Source organism: Dicentrarchus labrax, unplaced genomic scaffold (assembly GCF_905237075.1).
Source record: "Dicentrarchus labrax unplaced genomic scaffold, dlabrax2021, whole genome shotgun sequence".
Taxonomy (NCBI): Eukaryota; Metazoa; Chordata; class Actinopteri; family Moronidae; genus Dicentrarchus; species Dicentrarchus labrax.
The window spans coordinates 14224073-14236589 of NW_026136704.1; the positions used below are offsets into that span (position 1 = coordinate 14224073).

Genomic DNA, 12517 nt, shown 5'->3' on the forward strand with positions numbered 1-12517 from the left:
AATAAGATTGATTATTAAATCTTAAAAAGAAAAATGCATGATGTAGTAGTGAGGAAAAATGTCTCACAGTCTGAAATGTGTGGAAGAGCAAATTTACTCTTGTCATTTGTTTGGCAAATCACCTCCACTAGAAGAGGATAAAATCATTAAAGAGTAAAGTAAAATTATCAGTAATTTCAGCCAAATCAGCTGATTAGAGATTCACTTCAGCGTAGGCTGCGTGGCCACTTAACACCACACATGGTTGGTTGCTGAAGAGTTTTTGACACCTCAGAGAAGCCCTTTTGACTTTTTGACTCTGATTATGAAGACTACGTTATGAGGCGTAGCTGCATCACTGTCATGCTCATAATCGCAGTAAAAGAACACCCTCTCGGGTATTATTGCCACAATATTCGCAGTTCAACTCTCTGTCACAGTTTATAAGAGGCAATGAATTCAAATGGTTGATCTCATTTGGCTTCCAGTTTAATTTATGGAGATATATGTATATATGTAGCAGAGTTGAAGAAGTTGGACAAGCTCAGTGCTCTGGTAGAAATCCTATCCTTTGGCTAGTCTGGCACACGCAGTCTGGATGACTTTACATGACTGCACAGTATTGTATAGTATTGTGCTCTTAGATACAGGACTTGGTAGTTCAGTACCAGGTCTCATCCTTACATGATGCAGTAGTTTGTGGTAGTTATTTTAAGATATGACAAGATAACATTTATTGATGGCACACCAGGGAAATTAACTTGTTACAGTAGCTCAAGAGTCAGACGTCAGAGTAGAGAGAGAATTATAAATAAATATAAAATCTATATGGACTATATACACCTTTAACTTATACAGATATGACCAGGGTATTACATATTACACAACATTCAACATAAAGTAACAAAGTATTTGTTTTAATTACAATAAATGTACTGTATGTTTTTGATATTTCTTGCTGCAAAACACATATGGCCATTCATTCATTTATTACTGAACCCTCACGTAACCCCTCCCCAGTGATTGTTCAGACATAGCTCAGCAACTGTAACTATGGCTGACCTGTCAAGCTTTGCATTTTTACACATATTGAAGTGGTTTGCAGGGGTCTATTGTAAGAGCAATTCTTGTTGTCAAAAGAGTTTGGAAGGTGACTTATTTTAGCACCTTTCCAAAACCAAAAACACAACAGCAAAACTGTAGGAAATGCAATGGTGTAGTATTTCCCCACTGTGTTCCTGGATGGTATTAGAGTTTAGGATAACATTGGCAGCTCTGTTTTGCTCTTTATTGGAATAAGGGAGGTTTACACTCCAGCAACCCCAGCAAAACTTATTTGTTTCAATCCTCAAAGCCTTTTCTTTTGGAAGAACAAAAATACAAATAATAATGCATAAATCTAACCCATGTATGTTTTTCTATAGTAAGCGAAGTATCCAAACAGGGCTTATGTTAGAACGAAATAACAGTCTGATCTTATCATATTGCAGTATAATAGTGTCTCTACTCCGTGGTACAAGAACAATATGCTGTTCCTTTATTTTAGTCTTATACGTGGATCATCAGCTGTCCTTTTACCAAGGACATGTACCTTTAGCTTAGTCTTTCTAGCATATCAAGTATGTATCCATTCATTGAATACTAAAAACTAATATTTATTAGCCAACTATACACAGTCGCCAAACAAGAAATTCAAGAAATGCAAAGCTGCTTTTGTGTACATCTGTGTGGAAGGACCCATATAGATTAAAAAAATAAATAAATAACATTTTATATATATATATATATATATATATATATATATATATATATATATATATATATATATGTGTGTGTGTGTGTGTGTGTGTGTATGAAGAATTCTGAATGGTAAATCTGCCACTGTTGCTATTGTGAATGTTGCCATCGTAAACTGCTATTTGCAGTAAGAGAAGGTAACGCTTGACAGGCATAGCAACATTAAGTGTCCAGGGCCTTACAGTGATATAAATTAAATGCATGTTTTTGAACATCCACAAAGGAAAATGTTCTTCCAGCCAAAACATAGATAAACTATTCAACTTTGCTCCTCTGTCCCTCAGCATCATTGTCTTGAGGCAAATAATGGAATAACCAAAGAACCTCCAAAACTACTGCGTAGTTTCCGCCCACACCTTGAACGTGTGACTCACCTGGAGATGTGTTACCATGGTGAAAGACTCCTCCTTCTCTCGTCATCATCCGACTGCAGTGTGGCTCTCAGCTACCCTCCAGGAGATACCGTTGGTCTGTTCGGACAGGTAAACAAAACATACATACACAGGTCATTTGAGTTCACTGCAGTAGCTCGATTTACATAACATAACCTGCATGTTTGAAATAAATTGTTTTGGATGGCAGATATATTGTTCAGCACAACACTGTCGAGGTAACAGCCTTAGATCCTCATGGTTCAAACGTACAGTAAGTGCAGGCTGGCTCTGATAAAACCTAACCTCCCACTCTGCAGCGTGCTGGTGGGTGGTAGTTGACGAAATGGATGTGAAACCCAGCATCAAGCCACGGTTAGACGTGTGTGTGTGTGTGTGTGTGTGTGTGTGTGTGTGTGTGTGTGTGTTTGTGTCAAAGGAGGCCCATATTAAGTTAGCCCGGGGCGGTGTCTGCAGAGGGTTGCTTCATTTCAGTTTGCCTCAGGCCCACACACACAGACACGCAAATACAGCCACACAAATCTAACACATCCCAAAGAAGAACATGCATGAATAAAAGCAAACATGCATGCACACCTACATACATATACTGTACACATACAAGGAGGTGTTCTTGGTAGTACAGTGTAAATGCCTGTCCGCATGTGTAGCATCACATGCGTGCAGAGCTGTTAGACAAAGATGAGTTGTCTTTTTTAAATCTGCTTTGTGTTACTTTAAATGTTTAAGAGATAATATGCCACATTTCTGTCTGTCTGTGTTATGTTTATCAGAGGCGAATTCTGCAAATGAAAGACTACATGCATATCCAGCATTTAAGGTTATCAAAGGATACACTGTTAATTATGAATATGCTTTCAAGCAAGGAGGAAATACAGAGACTGTGACTCATATTAAAGAGTCTCCCACAACAGTTTGATGTGAGCTCCTCAGGCAGACTGGGTTGCGTTTTTAAGTTTTCCAAATCCAAATGACCCCAGTTAATCTCCTGATTCAAAGTAGCAATCTTGTGGTCACAGGGTCACTTCGCAAACCAGCGAAACTCACGCTGATCCCAAATATTATTGCCCTGTTGTCTTCACTGCTGTAGGAGGAGCAGTGGTCCTTGGAGGGACATGGACCTCTGCACCCACAGCAGGAACAAGAGCAAGACCAGGGAGACCACTGAGCGCAAGAAGACACCAGACAGGGAGGAAAGAGGTCCCCTGAAGCTCCCAGTGGGACACCCCCTGACCCGGCACCCGACACCTCTGGAGAGCGTGGAGAGGTGGGGGTAAAAGATGAGAGAGAGGACTTTGGAGTGGACAGAAGACAATCTTTATCCAGGTGAAGAGTCTGCCTCTAAAGTGCATTGTGCCGTAGTTGTACAGTTTAATTTTCACAGCTCTGTTTCACTCTCTGGTTAAGCTGCAGTGTTTTTGAATTGTCCTGTAGGTATTTAAAATGTTCGTAATTAAAATGCCATGATTTCTAGTGGGAGTTCTGAGGAACAACTGAAACATTTTTATTGTAAGTAAAAAATAGTATTTGGCAAGTTTTTCTTCTTATTTTATATAAAAACTTTAATAACAGTTGCACAAAAAGAACTAGGCCATTGTTTGCAATGTAGTCATAAGAACTTGAGCCAGAAAAATGGCACTTAATTGCAGCTTTTTCACGTTTTATTTCTATGCCTCAGGATAGTGTGGTGTGTAACAGTAAATAGTCATGACTGCCTTTTACAACTGCAAAGAATGAAATAGCATTTGTGATGCTCCCACTTCTATAATTTTCACTCTGATGCTTAAAGAATAGAAAGAGGTCACATTCAGCATTATTTTTCTGGTAAATTAGAGTGTGCCTTATGGTTTGAAAGTGATTGTGCACTGTTGTAATATAAAAGTCAGTAAAAGTTGACAGTCTATACTGGAGTTCTCAAAGTCAGTCTTCCAATCATCGCCAAGGGAGTATATTCAGGCTGGTGCACGAAGTTGACACCTAACATTGGAGGTTTTGATTCTGTGGTTTTTCTAGACTTGTGAGACAGGTTTTCATATCACAAAAAACTGATGGGGCCATCCAGGGGTGAATCCGTGATATGTGAACTCTTATAATCATTAAACTAAGCCTTAAAGATGTCTTTGAGTGGAGTGTCTTGACTGTATTTATTGATCTTGTGATTGTTTTTACAGTCACTCACCTAAAAGCGGGCAGGAGCTACCAGGAGAGAAAGGGTTAATGAGGAATTGACAACCAACCGGGATACAAAATGGCACCCAACCTCGGCCTGACTGACAATTTTGTGGTCCATTTGTCTTCATGCAGTCTTGCAGTTTCTGTTCCTTGCTTCACTGACTTTTTGGTTATGTATGCTCATTTTAGCAACAAAACCACTCAGTCTTTTTTCACGGGCACTTACTGCCATTTGATGTATTTATTGTCCAAACGGGATGTGAAGGATCAAGTGTTTTTGTACTTTATATTTTCAGCATTTTCTTCCTTTTGGATATTTTATGGTACATATTGGTAAATAAGTGTGTAATACAACACATAACAATATTGAAAAAAGGTTATTTTTTCCCATGGAGACTTTAAAAGGAATTTTGTCTTGAAACAACTCCCTTATTTGTCTGTGGAAAAACAATGGACAGCACAGCCTCGGGGACTTCGCTCAAATGAAGATAGACAGAAAAGTGATCCCAGCTCCATCTGGCATCTCTGGCTCATGGTGATTTGTGTATCTGACTTTATACACACACACACACACACACACACACACACCCGCCACACACCCACACAAACATCAGACTTGACAAGGCCTATCCAGAGCCCAGCTGGGGTACTCCCTTTCTTAGATGCCTTTACTCTATGAAGATTTGAGCTACTGTTTTGAGTCTTGACCTTAGAGAACAGTGTTGTAAAGATAAACTGACTTAGATTTTCTTTGCCACATAAGTACAGCTTGAGTAACTACAGCTTGTAGAGAATCAAGAGTTTACAGCCATGGAGACATTGTTCAGACGGCTCATTATTCTGATACCCAAATAGTCCGAAAAATGTCCAATTGCATCGAAAGCCCATTTGTCTGACAGCCCCCTGCTCCGAATGCATGTTTTTTTTTCCAAAATACACACTCTTCCTGCAGTTTTCCCCTTAATATATTAGCGTATTTAAATGTGCAGGAAAGGACAAAGTCAGGTGACCTTCATCATCATGGTAACAATAATAAACAAATGGTTGATGCTGTGAATTGGTTGCAGTTTGGTTAAGTTTTATGCATCAAAAATACTTTGCTAGGGTTGAAATTAGTACATTTGTTAGTTCACTTATGTTCTGTACGTAAGTTGGTGATACCACACTGTGTATTTTTGAAAACAACGGGCCTTCGGAGGAATGGCCGTTTGGTTTCGGAATAATGAGCCATTGGCACAATTACATTCTCCAAATAACAATGCTAACTGAGGCTGATGGGAGTCTTATTAGTGTTTGGTCATAGACTAAGCTATTAACTAGCTAAAGTCAGTAAATTTTGACCCAGCTGGTGGCGCTAGATGAAATGCCAGGGGATCACCACAGTCCACAATACTTGTTGATATGTTTTAGTCTGAAACAAAGTGGTAGACAGACTGACATTGTCGTCATACATAGAGTCAAATGACTGTCTACTGCTGGAATGAACACAATCATAATATCCTGTAACATAATGAAGAAGACATTAATGGCAATTTCTAAGAAGATTTCAGTATAATTGACTAATTCAGTCATTGTTTAGCAGTGATGGGGCTGTTGCCATTCCGTCATGTTGGGACACAGAGGCAGATCTGTACACCTTAACATCTTTTCTTTTCTTCAGAACCAGACAAGCATTCAATTTAAGCATTCAGACTCGTGCTAAGACATCTTTACACACACACAACGGAACAAAAAAAAAAAGCTGTAAAAATCCCTGAGAAGCTACAGAAGTCTTTAGAAAAAGTCTTTAAAAAGTTCCACCGTAGTCTGCTGTAATAAGGTACATTTAGACATATGTTTTGCAGTTTCAATGAAAGATGTCCTCTTTGAGTTAAGAAGAAAGATGTCTTCATCTTAACTCAGCAGTAAGGGTGTAGAGTAAGCTCTGTAGGGGACATGGTTACAGTTAGTACATTTATTAGTCCTTAATGATAGTGTCTGTGGGAGACAATGAATGATGTTAAGCAGTTAATAAAGGTCAATCAAACATGTTTGCTCTCAAAGCTGTTGTCTCTTTTCACTGGCTGAGGCAGTTTTATACAGTAATATGTAATATTTAGCTGTAATGAGATGTAAAATCAAAGCTATAGCATGGACTTAGGCTGTAGGGAATTTATTTAATCCTTGTGATTATTACCTAAGCCCACAAGTAATCATTATATGACCATGAAAATGTAAGCAATCAAAAGTATAATGTAATATTAATTTACAGTGTAATAGTTTCAGAAGGATAATGAAAATGGTAGATGTGGAGAAGAGAGAATTTAAGTGTTTAAGTAAGCCCAAGGGCAAGTCAAATGACAAAGGATTGCACATTTTAAAAGAATCGCTAACTTTTGAAACACATGAAAAGTGTGAACTGGGACTCTACAGGGGGGAATCAATACTGACTTTGTGAATCTGTGTGTGTGAGTGTGTGTGGGAGAGTGTGTGTGTGTGTGAGAGAGAGAGAGAGAGAGAGAGCGAGAGAGCGAGAGAGAGTACTGTACTGTACTGAGCTCATCAGAAAAGTTTGTGTGGTTGATTTGGTGGAAGGGCCAATTGGCAAGTCTACACTGGGCTGCTAGCCAGCTACTGGGCTTGAGGTGAGGATAGGGAATGGCCTCACTCCATCACCAGCTGAGTGTGTGTGTGTGTGTGTGTGTGTGTGTGTGTGTGTGTGTGTGTGTGTGTGTGTGTGTGTGTGTGTGTGTGTGTGTGTGTGTGTGTGTGTGTGTGTGTGTGTGTGTGTGTGTGTGTGTGTCTAAATAGCCTCAGTCCATCAGAGCAGCCATTTACCGGTGAGTGAGAGCGTCAGGTCTGTTCCGCTCACTCTATCACTGTGTGTATGTGTGTGTGTGTGTGTGTGTGTGTGTGTGTGTGTGTGTGTGTGTGTGTGTGTGTTTGTGAGCAATACAGGAGTCATGGATATTGATGGGTCTGGGCGCTCAGTCTAATCTCTGCGGCAACACAAAGTACTCGGGTATCCACAGGAGAAATAAGACACTTTGCCCTGTGACACAAACGCTCACATAGGAAAAGTGCAGGATTTAATCTTTGTGGCTTTACACAGCCATAAAGATCACTCAAAATGATAACAAACTAGATTAAAAGAGTGAATATTGGAAACGCGTCTAATAACCAAACAAGCCTGTGAAATTTAGATGTCGTTAAATTTAGCACCGACATCACACACACACATAACGTGGAGGTGGAAAAGCAATTACTAGCAGGCAGGTTGATTTTGATTTTAATTGGAGCCCTTGCTGTGAGCTCCACCTGTTATTGTCGACAGCCAACAAACATAAATGTGGAGTTGTCAGTCCTGAAAAACTCTTTCACTCAGTTAAATCGAAGTTCCTGCAGCCTAATCACCAGTTCCTCCTCCAAGTTCTTGTAATGAATTGGTTGAACAGTTTTAGTACGAAGTGGTGATCGGCAGTATTTAGCAAATTGTGTTTTATTGTTAATAATGATTTTTGTAGAAGTTGTAGACTGTTTGAAGAAACTTAACGCGAAATCAGATTTCCACTCAGTACTCTGTCTCGTTTTCCTCTGTATCTTCTTCTGTTTCCTTTTCATGGTGCCTGTCAGCGTCTTCGTCTTTTGCACTTGAGCTTCATACGCACTTCCAAATGAAAACACTTGTCAGTACAGTTCTGTTTCCTCAAAGATTCACATTCACATTTCTTTTGGTTAGTGAGATTTTATGGTTTGGTATTATTCTCTGATTTTTATTTGAAAATCCTGTAACATGGTTTTTTTTAGGCATTTTGAGTTTGATTTTTCCACTGAGCATGTGAAACATGAAGAGTTATTTTAAGATGTATTCATTAGTGATTTGGCACTATGATGGCAATGTTAGTCAATCTGTTCTTCTCTATGTCCAGATTAAAGTATCTATCTGTTTACATAACTATTGGGTGGACTGGTTGGATTACCCTGACAGACATTCATGGTCACCAGAGGATGAATCCTACTGACTTTGGTGACCTCCGGACTTTTCCTCTAGCGCCACCATGAGGTTGATATTGTGGTTTTGTGTGTAATGTCTTAACAACTACTGCATGGTTTGCAAAGACATTTGGTACAGACATTCATGTTTCCTTCATTGGTGAACCTCTTAACTCATTCAGCTATCATCAGGTCAACATTTCTATTTGTTGTCCAGTCCTTTATGAGCACATACCAGCAAAACTAATGAAGTTCCCATCAGCCTCAGCTGTAAATTCAGTGCTAATTAGAAAACGTAAGCATACTAACAGGCTGAACTAATAATGGTCGATGTTATATCTACTAAATGTCATCATGTTAGCATGGTCACTGTGAGCATGTTAGCATGCTGACATAAGGATTTCGCTCAAAGTACTGTACTGTACTCCTAGTTTTGTTTACCCATATTTAAATCACTCTGCATCATTTCTTTCTGTACACAACACAGTGCAAATCATTCTCACTAACCTCTGGTGTTATATTTAAAGTTCTTGCTTGAATGATTTTCTGAGCTTTCACACAGACCACTAGATTGGCTGGGCCGATATCAGATTATTGCAGATACTGTATCAACTTCTGTTGCCTGATAAACAACAAGAATTGTTAGAAGGCTATTGAAAAAGGTAATTTAGAAACAGTGTCACAATTAAATAGTTTGTTCACCAGAAAGTACTGACAAGGTAATTTTATGACAGTGAAATGTCCTACTTAAAGTGTAAAGTTTATGTGTTAAAAACTTAATTCCAGCTGATATATAGGGATACATGGATTTTTTAAAACTCCCAAATATCAAAAATCCAGTATCTGGCTATACTTTTGCATTTACATTTGCTAACCTGCAGAATCAGTGGAAAGTAACAAAAAACACTTGGTATCATGAAATCTTACAAAAATATATAAAATCTTTTTTACATAATACCCACTTTTATGTGGATAAACAGGATTATGAGTTATGATATTTTTACCATCTTTAACATTGTAGAGCTTGATATTACATCTTGATTTACACCCTGACTAATGGAGGAGCAACATTTCTGCTTTTTTCCCACAATTCTTTAGTAACTGATAAAAATATCTTTGCATGTAATTGTGTTTTTCCACAGATACAGTGGAGCCTGTCTGCTTCGTTTTACGTGTAATGCACGTATTAACATACATGATCAATTTAATCATTCGATTCCTCTCCCTCACTCTTGTTATTATCTCCCCTCCCTTAACCCAACACACGATGATGGATGGTAATGGTGGAGCTAGAGGTCATTATCATTAATGTAAGCTCTACAGCACACACACATGCACACATACACACGCAAACACACACAAACACACATCTCAGATAAAAAAACAACATACACAAACACGGTCACACACTTAAATATGCTGCGGTGCATTACAACCACCCCCCTCTTTTTCTTCATCTACAATTCAAAGTAGGTCCAGCATGCAAATGATGTGTGCCCAAAAATGCCCAATTAATTTTATTCACTCTGTGTAAAATATGGGGCCACTGCACAACTGTTCTGTGTTGAAAGAGTGGAGTTAAATTGCTGGGAAGTGGGCTGATGATGCTAGCCTGCCGCTTCATGCCCCTGAGCCTATGGAAGTGTTAGCATTTTGAAATTGAGTTACACGCTAAACAAGCAAAGCAGTGCACGAGTGCTAACTCATCTGTTTATAGCAGGGACTGCCTTGTTTGTTCTCTTGATGTGTGTGAGTGTGTGTGTGTGTGTGTGAGTGTGTGTGTGAGTGTGTGTGTGAGTGTGTGTGTATCTGCTTCTAATTCTTTGACTTAGTAATATGAAAACAAATTACAAATTACATTACTGTGTGTATTATGGAGAGTGTGTGAAGCTCTCTCTGTGTACTTGTATTTTCTCCTGTCCCTTTTCCCAGGAGTTTGTCTATGGGGCTAAACACTCATCATGTAAATCAGTGAGCTATTAGGAGCTGGCTCCTCTTCCTCCGCTTTCTTATGAAGATGAATAAGAACCAAGCCAGTGATAAAGGAGAGAGGAGAGGAAATGAAATGAACTCTGTGATTAAAGTGCACTGCTATATGGGCCTCTTGGTGCAGTATACTTATCTTGTGTGTGTGTGTGTGTGTGTGTGTGTGTGTGTGTGTGTGTGTGTGTGTGTGTGTGTGTGTGTGTGTGTGTGTGTGTGTGTGTGTGTGTTCACATATTTGGCGTGCCTTTCAGCCTCAGTTTATTTTAATTTAGCAGTCTCTCTTTTTAGGGTGATATTCAAGTTGCGGAAGACTCACAATCATACTCTGTACACATTCCTATATGTGTGCATGAATCTTCATGATCGTGTGTGTGTGTCTATACATCATGCGCACATTAATATAATTTGTGATACCATTAAATTGCAATTCCACAGTATGAGTTCCAGCGTATATTGCCTTCAGAGAATGAGGTTCACTTATTGGTGGGTTTAACTCATTAAGAATTGCAAATATACAGTATATTGTGTGTGCATACAGTACATATATATGTACATGCATTTTCCACGCATTAATTGGCCTGAAGCGCCCAGGCTTGTAACATTGTCTTATCTGTTTGAATGGTGCACAAATCTCTTTTTATATACTCTATTTTGAAGATAGCTTCATTTGTATGTATGAGTTTGGTGGCAGGTGCATGCACATTGCAGCTCCGACTGCCTTATTGCAGCATAATTACCATAAATCAAATTTACATTTGTCATGTAATTTAGTTCTCATCTTGGTATTGCCTGGTTAATTTTAGCGTCCACCGCAAATAAGGTTTATTGTCGTACAGCTTAATAACTGGAATGCACGCGCACACACACACACGCATACATATGTACCTCCCACGCATGTCTCAAGGGAGCTATCATAATACCACAACTATGTGTGAACATCTGACACTTCAGATACAGTAGTTCTCCCCTCAGCTTTCACTCTTGCAACCCCACACTCTTTTACTTGTTCTCTCTAGTGTCATTACCAGCCAGTTTACTGAGAGCGGGTGTTAGGACTTAGATATGTAGATGGTCTGGATGCACTGCAAGAACTCATCCACGGGACAGATGTCACAACACAGCTTCCAAACTGAAAGTGTTCCCAGGTTTGCGTTTGGTTGTGAAATGTTTCAGACATAATGTCCAGAATTCCGAAGCTTTGAATCTTTACGACAGAATCCGGAGTCTGGTTGCCTCTAATGCTTTATACTGTGCGTTAAGCGTGGACTTATGTATCTATATCCTCCTTTGCTTTTATGGATCACCTGAAGCCCACAATCTTTTTACATACAGCTTGAAGCCAGGATAAAGACACCGTCAGACGTGCACTCAGAGCCAAACTAACACTAGAACTGGAGCCAAAAATAAAGCTCTGAGCCAGGTGGACAAATCCATAAATAAACATCATCTTTAAATAACTGCAGCCTTTGTCAAATAAATATGAAAACAAACTAAAGGACGAAACTTTCTGATCAGTTCTTTCCCAAAGTTTGCTTTGATTGACTTATTCTAAGTATCTAAAGAGCACAAGCAGCATGTTTTGTGTGCAATGTGACCTGTCATGTGGTTTTTATAAGAACTGAGCTATCAAACTGTTAGCTAATCAAAACACATATCAAAGCAGCAAATGTCCTTTATGTTATGTTTTCACAATTTATATTATATTTTTAAACTCTCTTGGAATCCATCTTGTAATGAATGAAAACCGAGACCAATTTAGATGACAGTGATGCTAATAATGTAGAGTACAATTTCACGTGTTACTTATTAGCTGGGGGTCTGACTAGTTTACTGAAACAATGTGTGAACTCTCTATCAATCCATGTACAGTACGGTCAAACAGTACACATAAGGTAAGCATTGGTCATTGTGTAGGAAGTGTAATATATTTAGTAAATATACAAATAGGCTTTTTTTAAAAGATATTTTGGAGCTTTTTGCCTTTATTTGATAGGACAAGAAAAGATAGACAGGAAAGGGGACACGCAGCAAAAGGCCACAAGCTGATATCGAACCCGGGCCACTGCATTAAGGACTAAGTCTACATGCGGCGCACACTCCACCAGATGAGCCACTGTTCAACCCCATTTTGGCGTTTCTATAAAGGTGTTTTTTGGCTTCATTGTGCAATCAAGCCAAAGTCTCACATGTACCTGATATTCTCTGCTTTGCTTAACATT

The 12517-nt window shown here is 39.0% G+C and overlaps 1 protein-coding gene across 5 annotated transcripts in view; it reads left to right on the forward strand.

Moving 5' to 3' along the window:
* The window catches only part of LOC127361830 (WD repeat-containing protein 49-like), a 31547-nt gene extending 25177 nt beyond the window's left edge, over positions 1–6370 (forward strand). For 4 of the 5 annotated variants that reach the window (XM_051396852.1, XM_051396850.1, XM_051396855.1 and 1 more), the window contains 3 exons: positions 2061–2258; positions 3259–3494; positions 4340–6370. In XM_051396852.1, the coding sequence (XP_051252812.1) occupies positions 2061–2258; positions 3259–3336 (276 nt within the window). In that variant the 3' untranslated portion in view covers positions 3337–3494; positions 4340–6370. Of the gene's footprint in view, positions 1–2060; positions 2259–3258; positions 4286–4339 lie in introns of those variants that run through there. The other variant, XM_051396851.1, reaches the window with a different exon arrangement.
* Positions 6371–12517: the final 6147 nt, after the last annotated feature.